The sequence below is a fragment of the Ictalurus punctatus genome, chromosome 11 (genome assembly GCF_001660625.3).
Source record: "Ictalurus punctatus breed USDA103 chromosome 11, Coco_2.0, whole genome shotgun sequence".
Lineage (NCBI taxonomy): Eukaryota > Metazoa > Chordata > Actinopteri > Siluriformes > Ictaluridae > Ictalurus > Ictalurus punctatus.
This window is the reverse complement of record NC_030426.2, coordinates 14,823,258-14,847,766: the sequence shown is the minus strand read 5'-3', so window position 1 is coordinate 14,847,766 and position 24,509 is coordinate 14,823,258. Positions and strand designations below refer to the sequence as shown.

The window sequence follows — 24,509 nt, the reverse complement described above, 5'->3', positions numbered from 1 at the left end:
GCACAGTCATTTGTCAGAAAAATACAGAACAGTTGTATTGTTTGAGAAAGATAATTGTCATAATCAATAACAACATATCATAATCAACATCCTCTGTGTTGATGTGGTAATTTGAAGCAGCCATAAATGCCTTTTACACACACACACGTACACACACACACACACACACACACACACACACACACACACACACACACACACACACACACACACACAATATCTGGACATTATTTAAATTTTCTAACATATTACAGCTGGACCTTTTGGGGCATGGTTATTTCTTTTAAACACTTCTCTTCTGACCTGTCCAGCTATGTGAATGGAAGCTTTTGAATTCCTTATTTTGATCATACAGCATTCAATAAGTGCTTCATCACCATTTAGAGATGGAATGGTTGATTGACTATGACTGGAATGTTTTCAGTGTAAGTGTGAGCTTGATTTTGCCGCATGGAAACATCATTATTTGGCAATTAACCAAATGTCTGATGCAGATAAAACAAATGCTATTATCGTAAATAATCCATTTATATGGCGTGTCCACAGTACGTGTCTCTGTGAAACAGCTGTTATAGAATTCCATATACACGCAATATATAAATGCAATAGAAACTTATTAGGATGAACACATTAGTATAAGCCTTGAGGATGGAAGTGCTGTCTGAGCTGCTGTTCTAGAAAATTAATCAACATCTTCTGACCAATCAGATTAGGGAATTCAATATCGTTGTGGTATATGCATCGTCATACAGCCTTTTGTGCATTTGCAAGAAAGAAAAGTTGTCTTGGGTATTTAACATACGAAACTACCACTCACCCAAAAAATTAAATAAAGGATAATTTACAAAACAAAACAACGATGACAACAGCATTAGCCGTAGGGACTAGGACTACTACAATACCAAAACAGTAGTAGGCCTATAGTTCTAATTAGACATAAAATAATGAGTATGACTTCTTGCAGTAAAACTCATTTGGCATGAGCAGAGTGTGGCACAGCATGATATTGCTTTAGAGAGAAAATGGCAGCATCCTCAGCCAGCCAGCCAATACAAGACTGCATACAATCTTTGCAAATAAAGTGTCAGGTTGTTTATTAGTTACCTAGCTCATTAACAGAGAGATCAACGACTGAATACTTACCATAATACAGAAGCTGTGTTTCCATTTTGCTTATGCACTGTGGCTGCTTTGGCCTTTGTGTGTGTGTGTGTGTGTGTTATTGGGTCATTGTAACCCTAGGAAGCGCCCTGACATTTAGCCACACCAGCAGTTCTTTTGTTGCTGCAGGACCCAATACCTACCTCCAGATAACTGTAGCTGACATGAAGCTTTTTCTACTGAAATCATACAGACTCTCTCTCAAAGCAATGAGATATTATTCATACAGTATGTATTGGCAAACATAATTTTTAGCTTTTGGTAAGACTCCGTAGATTACTGTCAGACAAGACCAGACCTGTCCACACACAGTCGTGAAATAATATCTTCCAGGACATTTACAGTTGCAATAGTAATTGGGAGCTCAGATCGATACCCATTCTGATTCAAAACTAGGTAATTTAATTTTCAGTGGATTAGCTAGGTCATCCTAGTCGAATGTCTTCTGCCATGTGAAAGAACTGTAAAGGATTCTTGGGAAGGAAACAAGCATGTTGAATAGAAAGGCACAGGAAAAATCTTGATAATTGTTATTTCAGTCTTGATTTGTTACTTTGCTCACACTTTGGATTTATATGTTTATTTATCAATGAAATTAAATGTTTTTGGTATTTTAGCATTATCTTAATTCTACTTAATTCTTCCCACAAGAGGTGGTGTGGTGTGTCTGTTGGTGTGGGCAGTGGGAGCCATAAGTACGCGCCATGGCGGGGGCCTCGGTGAAGGTAGCGGTGCGGGTTCGCCCCTTCAACTCACGGGAGATGAGCAAAGAGAGCAAGTGCATCATACAGATGTCAGGAAACACAACCAGTGAGTATATGACTGCAACTGAGACTCTCACATTGTTTGAAGCCTCTGAATATTGCACTTTCCCACCAAGGTTTTTCATTAGCAATAGACTAACAGTTTTTAATGAGGTATGTAGCTGCTCTGTTCTATGTTGATTTCATAAGAGCAGCCATTTTGAGATGCTGGTTCAGTATGATGATGTAGTTGACTGGTCACCAGACTAGACAGGAAATTGCAGAGCTGCAGATCTCCATCTATTTGTTAATGTACTTGCTATGAAAAATGTCCAGAAATAATTCAAGAGAACAGGAGCTACAAAAAGAGATATAAATTTTTTTTGGAATAATTGAATGCAGGGTTGCCAGGTCTGCAGTATCCATGCTATTTTTGATATTTCTGTTTTATTCTTTCATCTGCAGGTTGATGGTGGGAATATGATATACATTAAATTAATTATATTAATGTTTTACTAACAACAAATGTGGGCTGGAGGATTTTAAAATGCAAACAGTAAATGTATAGTTAGATTTGCCTTTAACATGTCATACAGCTATGGGGCTATATGAGCATTTATTAAATAATATATTAGGAACAGAATAGCTTCATGCTACATGAATATCATTACTAAATATATTGTAATATTTAAAAAATTAAACCACATTATACATTTAATTGATGTAGCATTGAAACAGTGCAGTTTTCCAAAACATCAAATCATCACACACACACACACACACTCACACACACACACACACACACACACACACACACACACACACACACACACACACACACATATATATATATATATACATACATATTGTTATAAATCAAGTATACCAAGGAGAATCAATTCACTGCCACACAACATTCAGATACATGGAGTTAAAGTAGTGTTTTTTTTTAATTTATTGTATTTGCACTCTCATATGTACAATACCTTGTAACCCTAGTTCTACTGATGTTTATTTGTTAATTCACTATACTGTATTTAAACCACAACCCATAAACATATATGATAAATTAGCTGTTTAGCTTCATTCTGGCATTAATCTCTGCTCTGAACAGAACTAATCTTCATAAATGGTTTGAACATGCATTTTCACTCTTCACATTATTACTGGGCTGTTTGTGTTTTGCTGAGTTGTTCTAGTCATGCCTTGTTTGTGTGTGCGAGTTTGTGTTAGGAAACCCAGGGCAGTTGAAAAGAAACAGACTGAAGGAAAACTGAGGCAGGTTTGATTTCTAGCCTGTAGAGCCATTGGTCAATAATGGATGAGGCCTTGTAAAATATTTAAAGTTTAGCCTAACACCACTTCCACCATCAGGGGTGGCTTGAGAGAAGCAATATGGCTGACATCCACTCTCACAGTGTCTTCTGATGAAGTGTTGAGCGTTCTGATAGTGTTTCCATGTTGTGATGAGTGGAAAGTCAACAGAAACATCAGGAAACCTGTAGGAAACCTGTGATTATATTTCTGTCAGCAGGTACACACCATGTTGGCCAGGTGTTTTAAGAAACAAATGATGGTGGATGTAATTCTACACCGCACTGCTCTACCTGGTGCAGGAACAAGGTTAAGTGAGAAAGGTGGATAAGATTACAAGATGGCAGTGTTCTGCAGGATAAGGTTAAAATTCCAGGAGGATAAGAAAAACACAAATCACTGAATTTACTTTTAACCAGAGATTGCACTACCATATATTGGACCAACATGTTCTATTAAAATCAACTGTGGAGTCACAAATATTAACTTAATTCATAATTAAAACTCATAATTAATGAGTACCAACTTCTCTATGTTTCCCAAATAGCTCACAACAAGATGATTTACATCAACAGCTCAGAAGGGAAAATGCTTTTTTCACATAAGAGTGAAAATTCTGTAATTTTTTGGATTGAGAAGGTAATAAGTGCTGGATGTCTATTTGCAGATCATGAATCAAATAATTCAAATTCTTATATTGTCTACATAGAACCTAATGGTTTGGTTATTTCAGAAACATCCTTGGCCTCATTCTTTTGATATGCCTGAGATGTTCAGTGTAGGTCAGTCTAGATTTTTCATTTTCTAAATATCTCAGATTAGCATTCATTCTAGTGTATTTCCATATCACACCTGGCCAGGATAAAGCACTTACTGAAGACGAATAAATGAATTCATTGCAGCAACAATAAAAATGGTTAAAATCATGGAACAGTTATTTATGAAACCAAAAATTATACGTTCTAAAATCAAAAACGGTTCCTCTTATGTATTCCTTCAAATAGTAATTTCTGGAACCTTTATTTTTTAATGTTGTTGAGAATGAATAACAGTGTGTCTTGTGTGCCTAAGCACTGAGGCACTACAACACCAGAAAAAGGTTCCACCTAGCTCACTTAGATATAAAGGGGGGTGGGGTGGGTGAGGATATGTAACGTTTTTTAATCTGATGACAAGGATGAGAGTGGACACTTATGTTCTATTTGGGTTAAATAAAATTTACTATAAGTGCAACCATTCAAAATTTTTTTGAAATATGTGTCTTGACAAGCTTGGCTTAGTTTAGGTAAGAAAGCATTTATCCGGACATCCATTTCTAAGCAGCAAACAGAACAAGAGGGTTAAGTAGCGGATATGTGTGCAGGTCATTTTCTCTTGTGGCATTGAGATTCAGACTCAGTAACGTGGAAAGAAAATGGGTGATGTCATGAATGAACTTGTCCACTCTGCTGATTGGAATGAGGCCAGTCCCATCATCAGGGTATAAATGACTGGCTGTTAGTGGGAGTCTGGGCCCAGAGAATCTCTTTTGTGCCCTGCTTTGTCTGGTCTGTCGCCTGGAGATGGGTCAATAGCTGGGTTTCCACAAAGCTGGAGAATGGCACAGAGCTAAGTGATTGGCAGCTCTGGATGCTTTGAAGCTCCTTGCTATGATTAGGCTCCTCACACAGCCCTTTTTTGGGCTTTGGGAAAGAATCTCAGTCTGCAGTGTGTGTGAAGTATTCAGCTCCTCTCCCAGTAGAATGCTAATGTATAACTTTTTGTATAATGTAGATTGTGAAATGTACATATCTCTACTTATGAGACTGAATTATAAACTCTGCCTAATTCTTCAGCTTTTATTACATATGCACAGTTTAATCATATTATCTAAACTTTTTTTTTGCTTTATCTGTTTTCAATCACTTGATCTTACTTTATCTTATCCCTATTGTTATCACATGACTGTTCTGCAAAAAACATTTTACAAACAAAATTACTATGCTTCTAGATTTCCAGAATATAAATATGAATGTAAGCAGGCATTTAAACTTTGCATTTAGGGTGATCATGTGTTGTTCTTTACTGCTGTAATGGGAGGTAGAAATGACAAGATAAATACAGACTATAGTGATGATGATAGAGTCACAGCAACATTTGTCTTTGGAGATGTTTAGTCCTCCCAAGTCTGCCACCATAGACGGGTTGTGCTGCCACTCCCAGTTTTGTTCCTATGGGCTTGGAAGGTGGGGGCTGATCTCAGGAGGGGGGAAGTACCTAAACTCAATGAACAACAATTACAAGGCAGAGAGAGAAAAGGTGTGAGGTTTATTTTTCATATTAGACATTAAGAAATGGAACATGGGCTCTCTATCTATATATCCATAAATAGTAAGGATGGAAATCTCTAGGGATTCTATATTTGATTTGATAATATTTTGATTCAGGGTGATACATTATGAAACACATAAAATAGTTGTGATATATTTTGGTACATATAAAATGTACAGTTTTATCCTTAATGAAAAATCATTCATGAACACGCTCACACAAAATTATTAGATCCATATAAAACAAATAACTTGTGGCCCTTACTATATATATAGTTACATATCGGGACTGGAGGCGGATGCAGGTGCACGTCAAAGTCTTTATTAACAGAAGACAAACAAACACAGGGAACGTGGTCTTCACCAGGAAAACAAGAAACTGGTATCGTGGCTTGAAACTAGAGTAGGGCATGAAACCAGACCGCTTAGCATGCTAACGCATTCACTATCGTAATCAAACATAAACAGGAAACACTTCAGACATTTGGTACAAACCGTACCAACTATACCAACTATACCAACTATAATACTGCGCGAAGTGCGCAGTCACACGAGGGGTTTAAATAGCAAAACTAATCAAACCAAAACATGGACACCTGGGGCAAATCAGAGACATGATCAAACTTAATTCAATGTCCAAGTGGGAAGGAAACGAAAGCAAAAGAGTCACGTGACCAGTCAGAAGCTGTGTCACAGTGCCTTCTGCTGGCCGTGGCGTAACAGAACCCCCCTCCAATGGGGGTCCTGGGCCCTGGGGTAGACTGTCTGATGCTGTGTTGGAAAACAAGGCGGCCTCCGCCGGGCAGCAGACTGACGGAGCACCACCCCCACCGTGATTGAAAGTCAGGGCACCGCCCCTGGCGTCGCTGTAATACTGGGCACCGCCCCCGGCAGCGTGAGAATGCTGGGCGCCACCCCCGGCAGCACTGGAACGCTGGGCGGAGTCCCCAGCGGGGCTGGAAGGCTGAGGGACGTCCTCAGCAGGGCTGGAGCTCAGGGCAGCTGCCTCGGCCTGGCAGGGCAGCAGGACGGCCTCCTCAGCTGGGCTGGACAGCAGGACAACTTCCTCGGCTGTGCAGGGCGGCAGGACGGCCTCCTCAGCTGGGCTGGACAGCAGGACAACTTCTTCGGCTGTGCAGGGCGGCAGGACGGCCTCCTCAGCTGGGCTGGACAGCAGGACAGCTTCCTCGGCTTTGCAGGGCAGCAGGACGGCCTCCTCAGCTGGGCTAGACAGCAAGACAGCTTCCTTGGCTGGGCAGGGCAGTGGGACGGCTTCTTCGGCGTGCAGGAGCTCCACAGCCGAGACCTTGCCGTAGGCCTCTGGCTGGAGCTCTGAGGTCACCGGGTTGACCTCCGGGGGGAGCTCCACAGCCGAGACCTCGTCATAGGCCTCTGGCTGGAGCTCCGAGGTCGCCGGGGCGACCTCTGGGGTGAGCTCCACAGCCGAGACCTCGCCGTAGGCCTCTGGCTGGAGCTCCGAGGTTGCCATTGCCCCCCCAAAAAAAGTTCTAGGCCAGCCTCCGGTTCCGGGCTGGGCAGCGTGGTGCAATTCCCCTGCAGTGGGAAGCTCCAGGCGTTCAGGTAGCTTTGCTGGCTGCATGGCATTGTATAATTCCCCTGCAGTGGGAAGCTCCAGGAGTTCAAGTAGCTTTGCTGGCTGTATGGCATTGGATAACTCCCTTGCAGCGGGAGGCACCAGTAGTTCGGGTAACTCTGCTGGCCGCGTTGCATGGTGTAGTTCTCCGGCAGCGGGGGCGTGGGAAATTGCGCGGATGGCAGCGTGGCGTATGGGCCGGCTTGCTGCAGCGGCTTTAGAAGGTGGTGGAGCTGAGCAATTTCCTCGGTGAGCTGTTTGCTCTGTTCCTCGAACGAACGGCGCCATGCCTCAAACTCGACCGCTTTGGCGACGCTCATGGCGACCTGCTGCTTCCGCATTATGGGCACAGTATTCTGTTACGTATCGGGACTGGAGGCGGATGCATGTGCAGGTCAAAGTCTTTATTAACAGTAGACAAACAAACACAGGAAACGCGGTCTTTACCAAGAAAACAAGAAACTGGTATTGTGGCTTGAAACTAGAGCAGGGCATGAAACCAGACCGCTTAGCATGCTAACGCATTCACTATCGTAATCAAACATAAACGGGAAATGCATCAGACATTTGGTACAAACTATACCAACTATAATACTGCGCGGAGTGCGCAGTCACACGAGGGGTTTAAATAGCAAACCTAATCAAACCAAAACATGGACACCTGGGGCAAATCAGAGACATGATCAAACTTAATTCAATGTCCAAGCGGGAAGTGAACGAAAACAAAAGAGTCACTTGACCAGTCAGAAGCCGTGCCGCAGTCATATTTACTGTGAACTGCATAGAGTTTAAATGTAATCTACACACAAAATGACCACTTAGTTGAGAAATTCAAGTGTCTCAGTGGTTATAAGCTCTGGCTTACTGATTAGAAGTTGGGGATTCAAGCCCCATAACCACCAAGCTGCCAAAGCCCTTAACCCTATCTGCTCCAGGGGCAGATATCAGATATCATGGCTGACCCCATGCTCTGATCCCAACTTCCTAACAAGCCGAGATGTGATGTATATATGAAAAATAAAGGCTTCTTCCTATGAAATGCATCAAGCTGGATATACTACTTTATTATTGCTGTAGTTGTACTATAACCTGACAGTGTCCATGTGGATCAAACATACAGGAACAAATCGCCTGATGTGTTTATACTCGCTTGAACAGAGCTGTCTGATTTCATTCCGAGCCTTTTGCAGACTCATCCTTGTTTATCCCACGCAGTACTGCACTATTCCACTATTATGACCAATTTTGTCATATTATTAAAGCCCTGCAGTCACAGTGACCTTTTGCATCTTACCAGAGCACAAAATGAAATGTGTGCAAATAGAGAACAGGATGGCAATAACACACACTGCTGCTTGCTTTAATTGTAGGCCCCTCCTGCACACACTCACTCATCAGCAGACACTATTCTGGCTGTGTGCACCAAAGGTAATTAAAAATGTCCTGCTTATTATGCCTCTGTGCACAGGACGTACAGAGCTTCAGTAATAGCAGGTAAGGACATTGAAGCACTCAATGAAGAAATAAGCAGGGGAAAGAAGAAAGAAGGAGAAGAGAACAATGAAGTCAGTAACAAAAAAAGAGTGACAGATTTCTCTCTCTAACTAGGTGTCCCTGAGAGAACTAAGTGATTTTGTGACTTGACAACCCTGTTCACACTGCAATAAAAACAAAACAGGACTCGGAAATGGACTCGAAAGCAAACACACCTCTGTCTATAAAAAATTTAAGTATGATTCTCACTCCACATCTTTAATGGGGTTTGGCTTCATTGGCTGCTTGGTAGAAGCCCAACCCTTCAGAGTTTCCAGAAGGAAGGCACGAGTCACTCAGCTCCTAGCAACAGGCCCAAGGTAGACAGAGCCATGCAATACAATACTTGTGCTTTGCATATTCATCAGCAGTATAATCAGTTTTCACAAATATTTATAAAATATCTGACACTTGGTTCATAAATCTGGTGTGCATTTATGGTGCATTTTATGTCATGGAAGTTTTTGGTTGAGTAAGGATAGTATAAGGATACAAATTATGAGAATAAATTACAACGGTATAAGTATACAAATTATGACAATAAATTACGACGGTATGAGGATACAAATTATGACAATAAATTACAACGGTATAAGGATACAAATTATGACTGTGTTTTGAGGTGCCAAAAAAAATGTGCTTTACCTACTCTCTTTGATCAATATGTTGAGTTAGTCTAGCCTGCTATGTATGTTTCTAAAAGTTATTTTCACATTGAATATGCTATACGCATAAGAAAGGAGTCATAAGAGGAACCAGACTCAAATGGGAGAACCCATCCTTATCTAGGCAACACTTGATAGTGGGATTTTATTATTATGTTTATGACAACTGCAACGTGAGAATAGCATAAATGTGGACATGAAACAAACTGCCAAGAGCATTTCCCTTTAATTCAAGTATATGAATTATTTCACTTCAGCTATTCCAGTAGGGCCAACCATTTTAGCGCAGGACTGATTATGTAATGTGGCCTATAGGGTGTTTTATATGTGTGTGTGTGTTATATTTGGATCAGTGAATGACATCATGTTTGCTCTAGGTTGGGTCTGATTAGAGTGATTTTGTCTGTTTTTGTGGAACCAGGATTGGTCGTTTCGAAACCTGTTGGAAGGATGCATTATTGAAAATTGGTTAAAAAACAAACAGACAAACAAACAAACAAACAAAAAATCTCAAAGCCAACAAAAAGAAAGAGTGAGAGGATTACAAGGTTATTTCAAATAATTCATTGCTCGGGAACAAGTATGTATGATTAGTAATCAGGGGAACGTAGCCATGGATATGGGTCGTGTGATGTACTGTATCAGGTGATATAAACTGACATGGATTTTGTGAAATGGAGTTTGTGTAATTGACTGATGCAATTCATAACATGATTTGCTGAGAACCCTGGGAAACAAGTGTTTCATATAAGGCAGCCGGTGGCATGACAGTAACTGGGACAAAGACAAATCTCTGGAGTACAGAGGGCTCAAAGAGGATGAATTACATGATGATGTTGTCTTTCTGTTACACAGTAAATGTGTCTATTTATGAGTGATATACACCAGGAGCTACATGATTTTAAAATATTAAGCTTGTTCATTGTGTCACATTTATCTGATCCTCATCTTTTTGTACACATAGATTGCATATAGTTAAGTAAGAAATGTATGACTTATTACTTTTTTATTAGTATGACTATAATCAGGGAAGCAACAGTTGCAGTTTCCTTATCAAAAGCAGAAAATCTTACTGGACTGAAGAGTCCTCTACTCTCATATCACTTACAACAATCAGCCATGACCCACTGAAAGTCATGAGTCTTAATCTAATGTATTTATAGGTATTATACTATACAGCGTTTACCAGAGAAATGGGCTTCAGATTTAATCAAAAATGATTATGCAAGTTGATTCCATGATGGTTAGTGTCTATGGTTTTCCCAAGTGGATGTAGAGGAGGAGTGCTGAGGAGGAAGGAAGAGAGAGAAACATTACTGAGGAGAGAGATTAATTACTAGAAACATTACTGAGGAGAGAGATTAATTACTAAGGTTTCATCAGTTATTCTAGAGCAGATTCTAAACAACTTAAACTAAACCTTAATCTGGGAACTTTGTAGCACAATGGAAAAGCGTTATATCTTATTTTTGAGATATCTCAAATTTTATTACTAACAATTCCACAGCCATATGTGGCTGGGGTCCAACAGAGCAAAATTGGCTGTGCTGTCTGGGTGGGAGGGATGACATACGCTCTCTCCCTGTCAATCACAGCAACACTAGCCAGTGAAGGGCAGCTCATGTATGTAAAGGAGGGTAAATAGCATGTTCCTATGAGTGTGGTTGGCTTCATGTCTCTCAGAGGACATATGTGTTAGCTTTCACCGTCCCTGTGAATGGGAATTGGCACATAACGAAATTGGGGGGAAAAAATGAGATCTTAAGCATTTAAATTCCTAGGAAAAAGTGACTTACATTACATTTTTCAGGAAGGAATGTTTTTTTAAAAAACCACACAGATTTTCCACCATCAAATTTTGCTTCATCAAATTTTGCACTGGAACTAGAAGGTTAACAAATAATGGAAGCGCCAATACGTATAAAACAGTCATCATGTTTCCAATATGTGCCTCACACCATATGTGCAAAAAATCTCAATAGAATTGCCATTTTGAATAGACATTTAATTCATTTGAGTAATTTATTTATTTAACAGAAATCTATTCTGCTTTTTTAATAAAAATTTATTTAAACCTATTTATTTTCTTTCGTATCCTTGGTATTTTATCTTATTTTTTAACACTATCATCCTAATTTTCTCTTTTATTATTTACGTTATCACATGACCAGAAGTCTATATTCCTTTTGTATTTTTTCATATGCTGCTAGAATCATAAAACAATGTTGTGATATATACATTACTGAGTCCTTAATGAATGTCTCAAAGCCTGAATGATGAGAGGACCAACTCTGCACCACTGAATTCCAAGGTCATTTAGGCTCTTCTTCTTTGGAAATCAAAAGGTGCAGTCTGAAAATTGGTACAGATCTTTCATTACTGATGTTTAAGCTGGTTGTTGTGTTATTCATTGATATTGTAGGTTATGAGTGTGTGTATGCTGTATGTTGTGTGTCTCCGAAGCAGATATTTCCACTTCAGTGCCTTTAATAGCTGTGCTGGATATACGAGACTAACACTGCTCAGGAACACTCTGACTTCAACCTCATGAGGTTAAGAAGAATAAAAAATCTCATACTCAGTAATAGCACTCAAACCAAAGTAAATTTTCATTCATACACAAAATTGAATGAGGATGTTCAGTTTTAATTAATAAAATCTAAGGTGCTAAATGGGCTGCTTGGTGGCTTAGTTAGTATAATTGTTGGATTGCAGCTCTTGGATCACTGGTTCGATCCTGAGCTCTGGTTACTGTTTTTGTGGCGTTTCACATGTTCTCCCTGCATTCCTGTGGGTTTCTCCTACCTCCGAAAAACATGCCAGTAGGTGGATTGCTTATGCTAAAAATGGTCCCTGGGTGTGAATGTGTGTGTGCATGGTGCCCTATGATCGATTGGCGTCCCATCTTGCGTGCATACCTCCCGTGTGCCCAATATTCCAGGGCTGGGCTCCTGAGTCCCTGCATTCCTGACCAGAATAAACCAGTTATTGAAAATTAATGAATGAATGAACAAATAATTTGAAAAATGTGGAGGTCATCCAGGTCTTATTAAATGTCTTGTAAGTCTGGGTGAATGGAATCGGTTTATGACTCCCAGCATAGGAGGTTCCTCAGTTAAGGATTAAGCTGTCTACCTACAACTGAATGTCACTCAACACTCATTTGAGAACATTTGATTAGACAACGTAAAGTAAACCATTATCACCATCATATCACACTGGAACAACTGTCTCTGTAGGATGAACAGAAGGTGCTTTCATGCAAATTCACACTGTCAGACTTTTGTGTCATGTCAGTTTCATGTAATCCACATGCCGTGTTAACATGGATTCATGATGAAGAATCATGATGAACTGATGAAGCCTCACAGATGACTGGCATAATGTCTTCATCATTGACACAAAAAATCCCTGGCAATACTGACATCTATGAGATGGAGCTATAGTGCTGTTAAAAAGTATTTGCTCCCATCCTGATTTCTTCTGGTTTTGTGTCTATCTCATACTATTTTTTTTTCAGAAATGTAAACAAAATCTAAAATAAAACAAAGGCAACCTGAGTAAATAAAAAATACTGTTTTTAAATGATAAAGTTATTTATTGAAGCAAAAAAAGTTATCCAATACCGACTAGGCCTGTGTGAAAATGTATTTGCCCCAGTAGTTCCTAATTCCCCAAATCTATGAAACTGCATACATAATGGGGTTAAGCTGGACCAGACACAACCAGACCTGATTACTGCAAACCCTGTTCAATCAAATCAACACATAAATAGAACTTTTTCAACAGCATGAAGTTGGTTAAAAGATCTTACCCAGTAACACATTATGCCAAAATTGAAATTCCAGAAATGATGAGGAAGAAGGTGATTGAAATACATCAGTTTCACATCCTTCAAAGCATTGGCATGTTTTGTTTACTCTCACAATCCCCCAAACACACACACACACCCAAAGTCTCCATAAAAAAATGAGATAGCAGTGTTTCCCACAGTAACCAAAAGTTGTCCACAATAACTCGGAGAGTAAGCTGAACTAACCAAAAAAAAAAAGCATTACTGATTTTTGCCAGAGAATTACAAAACCTCTACCTGCCATTTTCACAGACTGGAAGAGCAAGATCTTCACCTTACAACAATGGGAAAAAGAATAAATGTGGCGTAGTGGGAAGCTTTTATATGCTGCACTTATGGGGTCATGAAGTAATGTTATTACTTTGCTGTTATAACTCACCAAGGAAATAAGGAAACTCCTCTAGTTCTGAAGGTCCATAATGAAAGGAAGTAGAGCTGTAGTTACTAAAGTGCATTTTATATCGGAGGTCACTCCAAGACCACCTATGCAAAATGCGTGGAATGTTACAAATGTTACTGGAGTGTATTTTGTAGATGTTTCTAGAGGCATGCCACTCACATCAAGCAGCAATAAAGGCATGCAATTGATTTCAAAAAGCTCCCTATCCGTTTCAACCTTTTCCATGTATGCTATGTTGCTGTACCTTGGCTGTGTATTGAAATGACATAACTGCAACATAGTTTGTGCCACTCCTATTTTTTTTTTACTTATCTGTCATGCTTCCTGCAATGCAGTGGAAAAGAAAAACAGGAATTTGTCCTGAATGGTTTAAAAAGGTACTGGAACGTTTGTGGAATCATAACTATGGACCATTACTAGGAAAATCTCTAGTCCTAATACAATTTTTTTTTTTGCCATAAAATTAACATTGACATTTTTGCCATAAAATTAACACTACATAGTTTGTAGATTCTGTGTATTAATATGGAAATATTTTCTGTGGCTCTCCATGAAGAAGCACAGGTCTGTCTGTGTGTGGGTGGCTTGTTGAGAACAGCAGGGATTTTAACACAGGAAATGATGTCAGAGGCAAGAGCAAGAGAGATATGCAGATGGATGACCAAATCTCAACAGTACCTTAGAGAGCTGCTTTCAGTTTCAGTCAGCATGCATGGATTGGAATGGACATTGATTGTCTTAATCTCTGCCAGAACTGGGTGAATTGTAGAGAAGACCATTAGGGCTAATTACAATATTTTTTATTTACACTTCCTAAATAAAAAGAACATGAGTCATGCAATGACTAAGAATTCTTGCAGTGCAGGATCTTTGTGTGAAGTTTCTTTTCCTCTCTTTTTCTTTGACGGTCTGACCATCTGTTTATCTGTTTCTCTTCATTCGTCTTCTGATGCTCGAAGATACTGTGTGCTTAGCAAATGTCACTTGTAGGTAGTCTTTTTATTGGGCCACTGCACAATAAACCATATCCACTCCATGTTTACAAAAATGAGAGCATTTATGGTCAGTCCAGTCAGGTTTGTTTGAATAATAATGCAAACTTTCATTTATTATGGCCATTGGACTAAAGGGCAATGGGTAATGCTTTCTGAATGTGCACATAATACATATAAATACTGACTTGATCCAGTTCATGCCAACTGATTTTAAATTAGGTTTTAAATTCACAGCTCTGAATATACACGAGTCACATTATGCCTTTTTATTCACCCCTCCCCCAATACAATATCACTTGAGTGTTTAGTATGTATTAAACAGGTAAATAGGAAGCTTTTGCAGTAACATCCCAAAAATAAAATTCCTGCTATAAACATCTACTGTTATAGCGATTTATTTTTTAACTTCTCCATGTTATTATGACATTGCTCACACAGAATGCATAGTTAGACAAAAGTTCCTAAAACCATCACATTCAGAAGACATTGTGCTGCTAACCTGAAATGGTAAGCTGGAAGTGAGATTTGCAGCAGGCCTTTACTAATTCCCTTTGTGGCCTTACAACAGTGACTCAGCATTTCTGTCAGAGGCCATTTTCCACTGTGTGGCAGGGTATTAGGTGTCAAGTATGACTATTTAGCCAGTAAGCTAACTTCATTCACACTCTGGTCCTGTATTGTTCTCTTCTGTCTTTCAGCTATCATCAACCCCAAAGTACCCAAAGAAACTAAGAGCTTCAATTTTGATTATTCTTACTGGTCACATACCTCGGTGAGTACTGTGGGAGAAAGTCAAGTAGACTCAGTTACAGATAGGCATGCATGATTATCATAAAAATTATATTTCGAAATTATTTCTGATCATACTGTTTTACTGGCAGTGTATATTATACACAATCTAGAATATTTAAATCAATATAGTTTTATGAAAATGGCACAATTATTAAACACGATTGTTTCCCCAGGAATTATATAATCATAGCAATCATACTTTTTTTATGATTAGTAAATTGCAACAGCTATAATCGTAATCTCAACAAAAATTTTGTGCAGCCCTATAAGAAACAGATAGCAAAACAATAAGAAACATGAAAATTGTGTTAATTATATTTGCATGGATTTAATGTTTTCTTGCTACTACTATGGTTAAAACCTTCACCATGTCTCAGTGGCACACTGAAAGCACTGACTATTTACAATGACTCTGTACTTCAATAATGTATTTAGCCTTGTCTGGTCTTATGCACCTGTTGGTGTTTATTCAACAGTTGTTAATGGTTTAAACTGACTGATCTGTCCTGGTTTTGTTTATGCACATGCAGCCAGAGGACAGCAACTATGCGTCTCAGCAGCAAGTCTACAGGGACATTGGTGAGGAGATGCTGCTCCATGCCTTTGAGGGCTACAACGTATGCATTTTTGCATACGGCCAGACCGGTGCTGGCAAATCATATACTATGATGGGCAAACAAGAAACGGACCAGCAAGGAATAATCCCACTGGTAAAGACAATGCACACAGATGGACTATTATTATCTCAACAAGAGAGTCAGTCTGAAAGCTTACCTGTCTATTTATCTCCTATGATGAGTAAACTCTCCTGTTTACACAGTACCACAATGATCACTAATAAAGCAGTCTATTATTAGTGACTGATTTGCTCATAGAGCAGTATCTCAGGCTTTACACACACTTTGTAATCAGGCATGTGACATGAACAATGCGAAATCAAACAGGGTTAAATGAGGAGGCAAACTGCATGCTGAAGCATATACACAAATATCCATTCAGTGTCTGAGAAGATGAGATAAATGTGTCTGAGGTCTCATCCATTAACTCCAACCTGATTCTCTATCAACAGCTGTGTGAAGATCTCTTCACCAAGATCAATGACAGCAATACTGACAACAGCATGTCTTATTCTGTAGAGGTAAAAAGAGACTCACTGTGCTTTTCTTAGCAATATATTCCTATATATGGCTCCTCTGTAAACAAATGTCTCAATATAGTTGTGCTGTCAACAGTCATTTTCTGCATATTTCTGTTGAGGCCAAAGTTTATGAATGTCAGCTCAGTTGGTGCTGTTTGGTGTTTCAGGTGAGCTATATGGAGATTTACTGTGAGCGTGTACGGGACCTGCTGAACCCCAAAAACAAAGGGAACCTGCGTGTGAGAGAACACCCACTATTAGGCCCATATGTGGAAGATCTATCCAAACTTGCTGTCATGTCCTACAATGACATTCAAGACCTGATGGACTCAGGAAATAAGGCCAGGTTATATTTCTCTTCTCTTCTCTTCTCTTCTCTTCTCTTCTCTTCTCTTCTCTTCTCTTCTCTTTTCTCTTCTCTTCCTAAATGTTTCACCTCCATTAAATACTCATAAAGCAGAGCGTAAAGAAGAAAAACAGCTTAGAGCTTTATTCAGGAAATAGAAAAAAACATGTGTTTGCAAAGACAAAGAATGATGCAAAAGGTCAGGTAAAGAAGCATATTGAAAGGACCAAAAATCATAACTTCTCTTCCAATTTCCCCCCCCGTCTCAGCATTTAGGATTAAATGATGTGGCTCTGATTTATTTTATGGTGAAACAAATTCTTTAAACCTGTTCTAAATCTTTTCTCCTATCACACAATTAGGCAACTGTTAAACAAATCAGTAGCAGGGCCACAAACCAGCTGGCTAATTGAGCACAGTACACAATTAGTTATAATTAGTCTTTAATTTGTACTTCACTCGCTGAAGCATGAGTTGAAAATGAGCTTTTGTGGATTTGAGTTTTATTTTCCTAGCACAATAAATTCTTTCCTTCAGGGTTATTACTCTTCAGACTTGAATATTGTTGCCGCTATTAACACTGAAATCTGGAGGGAGGGACCATTGATATTTTAGAGAGACTAATTGTAGTGTTGTGGCTCATAAATCTATTTTTCTGTGTCTGAAACAGAAGGCCGGCACATAATTAGAGATGGATGATTTCAGTGGCACTAAAGAAATAATCATAAATGACTCTTGCAAGATATAGAACAAGATATCGTGTATTATAAAGATGTGGCTTACTACTCAGTTATAATCCTGGCCTGCCCAGCGATAGCCTTTAAAAATGTTACGGTATAATAATAATAATAATTAGTAACAATAAATAAAAATATATGTTGTAGCACTTTCTGTAACTAGGGGCATGATGGCTTAGTGGTTAACGTGTTTGCCTTGCACCTCCAGGGTTGGAGTTTGAGTTTGCATGTTCTCCCTGTACTTCGGGGGTTTTCTCTGGGTACTCCAGTTTCCTCCCCCAATCCAAAGACATGTGTTGTAGGCTGATTGGCATTGCCAAATTGTCCGTAGTGTGTGAATGTGAAACCCCTTGTACCCTGAGCTCCCTGGGATCGGCTCCAGGCATCCAGTGACCCTGTATCGGATAAGAGGTACAGAAAATGGGTGGATGGATGGATGGATGGATGGACTTTCTATTACTATAAATAATTTAATTATGTCATTATAGTATCATATGCCATTTATTACCCCTCTCACTGTAAGTGTAAAGTATGTAAATGTGAAGCAGATGACATCACAGCAAACCCTGATGCTGTCGGATAATTTTTCATACTCTTCATCCCCTTGCGCTAATTCTAGGCTAGCAGTTTCAGGAAGGAATATTCCTCATAGATTCCTTAGTTGTAATTACAGTTAAATGGTTATTCTGACTGGGTGAAATCTGTTTCCCATCTGCTCTTTCTTCATTTCTCTTGCAGGACTGTGGCTGCCACCAACATGAACGAAACAAGCAGTCGTTCTCATGCTGTCTTCAACATCATCTTCACACAGAGGAGGCACGATGCAGAGACAGACAACACATCTGAGAAGGTAGGCTGCCAAGGAACATTTTACACCCTGTCAATCACACTGAACCGTTCCCAATGGGCACACAGATGATCATCACTGCTCGTTGTTTGAAATGCACTGAAAGATGTTTGACATTGAGGCTGCTGTTTCAGGTCAAGAAGACATGAGCATCTTGTGTTAGAGTTCAGCACATATTATGTATATTCATACATCTTTATATGTATAACTTTTTGTCTCTCTGTATCTCTTTTTCAAATAGGTCAGCAAGGTCAGTCTGGTGGATTTAGCTGGCAGTGAAAGAGCAGACTCCACTGGAGCCAAAGGCACTCGGCTCAAGGTGACAACATCTGCTTTTTTACCATCCACCTCTTTCCTGAATATTGTCTGTTTTCCTATTGTCTATTGTCTCCCAATCATATCTATCTATATCGCTTGTTTAGGCTTGCTTAGTGCCTAGCAGTCTTTTATTCTGTTTTCCTCTATAACCTTCTATATTATATCCCATAACCCACAATCTTGGTAAACAACGATTCACCTGTCATAGGTGCCAATATAGCCATTATAAACTCAGGTTTACGGTATTCAAGTTACTTTTCATTGCCTTTTCTTCCTTTTTTCATGTTTTCAGCTTCATAAGCATTGCACAGTGATGTGTCTGAGATTCTAGTTTAAGATACAGCAAAATTATATTGTGTATTAATGCTGAAAGTGAGCACTCCAAGCTTACTCAATGGCCCAGCTTCTTCTTGGACTTTTCTTAACAAGATATTTCACGAAACTGTTCTTTTCCTCTGTTCCAGGAGGGAGCAAACATAAACAAATCCCTCACCACACTAGGGAAAGTCATTTCAGCATTGGCTGAGGTGGTACGTATTGCTTTTTGCATTACCGTGTATTACACTGTGTATCATTTCCAGAGAATGAAGTTCAAATAAATGTTCTGATTTCTCATTTTCTTAGGATTCTGGATCAAACAAGGTATGAGGATGTTCTACCAGTGAAGACGAAGCTTTTGGTTAAAAGTTTGAATAAAATCTACTTATCTCAAATGTAGTCAGTCTGCCAAAGTCAAGTTTTGTAATTTAGCGACCAACAAAAAATAAATTATCTAAGAAGTTATTTTAGCGTTGGGCTCCACGTATAAATCATAGCAGATATGTTAAACTTTGTTCGCTATTCTTAAAGTGACATGCTAAAGTTGTTTCTGATGCTGCACTATACATGTGATGACAAAAGTATGTCACATCTCTAAATCAGCAATAAAAAATCAGCCATCTTGAAGTGGGATTCAGTTCTTCCTTCGGTCAAACTTCAGACACCAAATATGTCTTGCATGATTGACTACATTTGGGGTAGGTGGAAAATTGAGTAAATTTAATTTTTAGCCATATTATTCATGACCGTTCTTATATACAGAACAAGAAGAAAAAGAAGGTGGAAAATTTTATCCCATACAGAGATTCTGTACTTACATGGTTGCTTCGAGAAAATTTAGGTATGTGTCATTTGTATCAATAGTTGCACCAAATTGAACTTCAGGTTTATACTGATATTGACCTTTTGACCTTTCCCTTGGTGCAGGTGGAAATTCTCGCACTGCCATGGTAGCTGCTCTCAGTCCTGCAGACATCAACTATGACGAGACTCTCAGCACACTCAGGTGTCACAGTCCAGCTCTCTATCTTAATATTAGTCCTAAGTTTCTGAACAGCAGGGCAAATCTGATTTATTTTTATTTTTATTATTATTATTTTTTTATATGAACCTGCATCACAAATTACAAGCAACCAAAACCAATATGTCTGCTTGGACCATAGTCACATTTATTCACCTGAAGTAGCTGCTTCACCTGGTCAAGGTCACAGAGGTTATCCTGGGAATACTGGGCCAAAAGCGAGAATACACCTTGAATGGGTACACATACATTCACACCTATGGGCAATTTAGAGTAGCCAATCCAGCTCCTGGTATGTTCTTAGGGGATGCGAGAGAACCAGTGAATCTGTAAGAAGATGTGAAACACAACACAGAGATTAACCCAAGTTAAGGATCTAACCTGGAGCTGTGAGGTACCCTTCCTGCACCGTGCTGCCCATTGTAATCACATTTGACCACATATTTATTGGGCACCATAGTAATAACACAAGCGTGTTTTGGAGTAGTGTGGGTCAGGCAAAAGTTAGAAAGGTGATTAATAGTAGAACATGGGATCCTAAACAATAACATTTTTTGCCCATTTATGCATATATATTGTGTATTTAGTAATACAAAAATGAACATAAAAACATCTAAAACATAAAAATAGTACAAAAAAATAAAAAATTTGTTCTTCCAGACTGCCATTATTGCCTTTATTATTGCTGCACTTACAGTGGGCACTACATTTATACAAAGTTTTCTTTATTTACATACAGTAACTGGTCCTTTTCTGACATACTGGTTTTTATCTTACAGTATGTTGGTGTTTTCACAAATATCTTCCATCAATAAGCATTGTGCACCAAATGATTAAAACACAAGTTCCTATTGTTCAGATTGTAAATGTGAAATGTGGCTTAAATCTGATTGGAAAAAAGGTCACATTTCATGCATTTTTAGCCACTAAGAAAAAAAACTCCTTACTGCTTAAATTGGTAATGCGGAAAAAAAAAAAGGATTTGAGCTTCCTGTCTGATCAAAGCTTTTTATTGTGTAATCTATTTCCAATGTCTGTACCACCTCTTGCTTTCTGCCTCTTACACACACACACACACACACACACACACACACACACACACACACACACACACACACACACACACACATTCACACAGACACACACACACATAGATGCACACTCACATTCTCACACTCTCTCTATTGAGTTTATTAATATGGTTAAGGTGTTGAATGATAATCGCAGCTACTCACAGCATGTAGCGATGAATTCAGATCCCTCAGTAACTTCACTCTTCAAACACCCTTCCAATTGTGCTGCAAAAAAACTGAGCCCTCAAGGAATGTGTGTGTCTGTGAGATATGAACAATTAATTTTACCATCTTATGCCATCATGTCACGTATTAAGTACTTGCCAAAACAGTGTTAATTATTTATGATCCATGTATTAGGCACCCTACAGACTGCTGCTCCACTACTCATGCACCATATGAACACTAACACATGCTCCAATATCCATGACTACACTGTTCATGATGTTCTGTGATGACTTTGGCCTGCATGGTTTCTGAATCAGGTACGCAGACAGGGCCAAGCAGATCCGCTGTAACGCTGTCATTAATGAGGACCCCAACAACCGGCTGGTGCGTGAGCTGAAGGATGAGGTGTCACGCCTGAAAGAGCTCCTCTATGCCCAGGGCTTGGGTGACATCATTGAAAGTAAGGCTTTCTACTCTTTCTGCTCGACACATTTATGTTTTTAGATAAAAGATGTGTAAAAATGCTTATAGAGGATGGTTCAGTGAAAAATAACCCCAAATGTCAACCTTTGGTGTTCATTATTCAAGCTACAAGGTTAATGTAGCTAACAAGTAATGTAAGTCCAAGACAACTTTCCCATAAATGTTTAGTCTCAAACTGCAACCAGATTGTCAGTAATGTCACACAGACTTGCTGATGTGAATTAAAAGTCAGAATGACATAAACGATAATTACTTGGTTGCCATCTGTGACCACCAGAATCACTTTATCCTCTCTTGATTGTGTGGCACTCTGTGCAAGATGACAAGGCTGTAGCTCAGTGGTTCACATGTTGATCTTTGATTGGACGTTTATGAGTTCAAATCCCAGCACTAACAAGCTGCCACTGTTGAGTCCTTGAGCAAGCCCCTTAACTTTCAACTGTTCAGTTATATAATTGCAATGAATGTAAGTCGCTCTCATTAAGGCTGATTGCCAAATGCCGCAAATGTAAGGAGGCGTTAGACTCCATGTTCACACAGCAATTTTTCATCTTGCATCACTTAAGTTTCTTTATACTGGCAATTACTATGGATTACTTTCTTGAGTTAATGCTGGTTGCCATGGTTACCCTGTTTGCACCTGGATTTGGACATAGAAAATACACAGCTATCTACAGACCTATCAATTTAACCACACATCAGATGTCTTTTGTGTGTCATTCTCGTAGTCCATTTTGCGTCACTAACAGTTTCTTAGGCTCCTGTAGATGTCGCCAGTTCTTACTGAAAAAGCTGAATGCAGTGTAGAGTTTGTGTTGCCCCCTGGTCGACATGAAGGGGAAATGAGGACTCAGCAGGTGTGAGAGTTAAGTTTATTTTAGGGCTTCTGTCTGCGCTTTTCAGTACGGCAACCTTTTCAACTGAAATATTACAGCTTAAAGGAAAAACAATTCTAAATCCACACACACCAGCTCAGCAAGATGCTGTCCAAAGATGTCACTTTGCTGTTCAACACCGGTTCTCACAGTGACACATGGTGTATAAAAGGCGTCATAAATCACACACATGTGTGTCCATTCACAAGTGGTGCTTGACCATGCCCAACATCACAGGTTGTTTCAAGTTTGAAAGAATTGTGCGAATTATGTGCTGTAAATACTGTGAATACAGACTTTGCCTTATAATTACTATAATGATCTTATAATAATGACCTCTTTAAAAAATGAAATTGGGTGCATTTAGGGAACATGGTGGCTTTGTGGTTAGTACACTCACACCTCCAGGGTTGGGGGTCTGAATCTCACCTCCACCCTTTGTTTGCATGTTCTCTCCATGCTTCAGGGGTTTCCTCTTAGTGCGTTTACATTTATGGCATTTGGCAGATGCTCTTAGCCAGAGTGACTTACATTTATCTCAGTAATACAAGTGCGTAGTTGAGGGTTAAGGGCCTTGCTCAAGGGACCAGCAGTGGCAGCTTGGCAGTACTGGGATTTGAACTCACCACTTTATGATCAGTAGTCCAACATGGTAGCTACCACTGCTTGATACCCTCCCTTAGTCCAAAGACATGCACTGTAAGCTGATTGCCATTTCCAAAAATTGTCCATAGTTTGTTAAGATATGTGTGATTGTGCCCTGCGATGAGTTGGCACCCCACTTTGTGCCTCAAGTTCCCTGGGATAGGCTCCAGTCTCCCCTGTGTCTCTGTGTAGGAAAAGCGGTATGGAAAATGGATGGATGGATGAAATTAGATGCATGGAGAACCACTGATATTTAAAGCAAATACATGGTTTTTGGGCGTGTGTTTACAGGAAACATTTTGGGTGACATAGAGGTCCATTACTGTTAGCTACATTAGCCTTATAGTTCCTGCTCAAAACTAAAGAAATCATTTTCAGACTCTAAACACATGTTGGCTGATCTATTTGGCAAAAATGTGTAATGCTAAATTAGATCAAATGTGTTAAAGAAAATGTTTTTATATTATATATAGATATGTTGTGCATTAGTGTTACACCCAAATTAAATTGGGCAGAATAAGAGGCATAAAATAACTTATGTATATGCCCATTTTTCACACAGACTCGTGCGAAAAATGTCAATTCAAATATGTGACCCACTCACTCACTCACTCACTCACTCACTCACTCACTCACACACACACTCACACACACACTCACACATACACTTACTCTCCCCTTTTCTCTGCAGTCACTCCTCTATTTACTTCTCCTTCATCTCTCCTCTTGTAATCTCCACAGTTCTAAAAGTTTCTAGAACAGAGCATTTTGAAATCAGCCATCAATGTTTACAGTCTTTTAGAAGTTGTGAACTTTGAGATGCCTGTATTTCTCTGGCCTTGTGTTATTTAAATGAGTCTCATCTCTCTTTTCTCTTTCCCTCTCCTTATTTCATTTAATATTCTCTCCTTATTTATTCTTCTCACTCTGTTGTTTTCCGTTGTCGCTCTCTCTTTTAGCATATCGTGGTCCAGTTGATGACAATGCTGGTTTGGATTTGAAATGTGTGTTTCCTTGGCTCTCTCTCTCTCTCTCTCTCTCTCTCTCTCTCTCTCTCTCTCTCTCTCTCTCTCTCTTTCTATTTCCTGTGCTTTTAGCAGCTTTCCTGGATGTGGCAAATCTCTGCAGCACCAGGGGCTTTTCTGGGGTTTTAATAACAAAATGAAGCAGTCACATAACCG

The 24,509-nt window shown here is 39.3% G+C and overlaps 1 protein-coding gene across 11 annotated transcripts in view; it reads left to right on the top strand.

Moving 5' to 3' along the window:
* kif1aa (kinesin family member 1Aa) overlaps positions 1-24,509 on the top strand; it is a 67,133-nt gene that overhangs the window by 824 nt on the left and 41,800 nt on the right. For 6 of the 11 annotated variants that reach the window (XM_053683672.1, XM_053683671.1, XM_053683665.1 and 3 more), the window contains exons 2-13: positions 1,813-1,971; positions 15,266-15,339; positions 15,890-16,069; positions 16,429-16,497; positions 16,665-16,843; positions 18,319-18,430; positions 18,669-18,746; positions 19,210-19,275; positions 19,370-19,387; positions 19,826-19,904; positions 19,991-20,069; positions 21,643-21,785. In XM_053683672.1, the coding sequence (XP_053539647.1) occupies positions 1,866-1,971; positions 15,266-15,339; positions 15,890-16,069; positions 16,429-16,497; positions 16,665-16,843; positions 18,319-18,430; positions 18,669-18,746; positions 19,210-19,275; positions 19,370-19,387; positions 19,826-19,904; positions 19,991-20,069; positions 21,643-21,785 (1,183 nt within the window). In that variant the 5' untranslated portion in view covers positions 1,813-1,865. Of the gene's footprint in view, positions 1-1,812; positions 1,972-15,265; positions 15,340-15,889; positions 16,070-16,428; positions 16,498-16,664; positions 16,844-18,318; positions 18,431-18,668; positions 18,747-19,209; positions 19,276-19,369; positions 19,388-19,825; positions 19,905-19,990; positions 20,070-21,642; positions 21,786-24,287; positions 24,333-24,509 lie in introns of all 11 variants that reach the window. The other 5 variants (XM_053683664.1, XM_053683667.1, XM_053683666.1 and 2 more) reach the window with 2 other exon arrangements.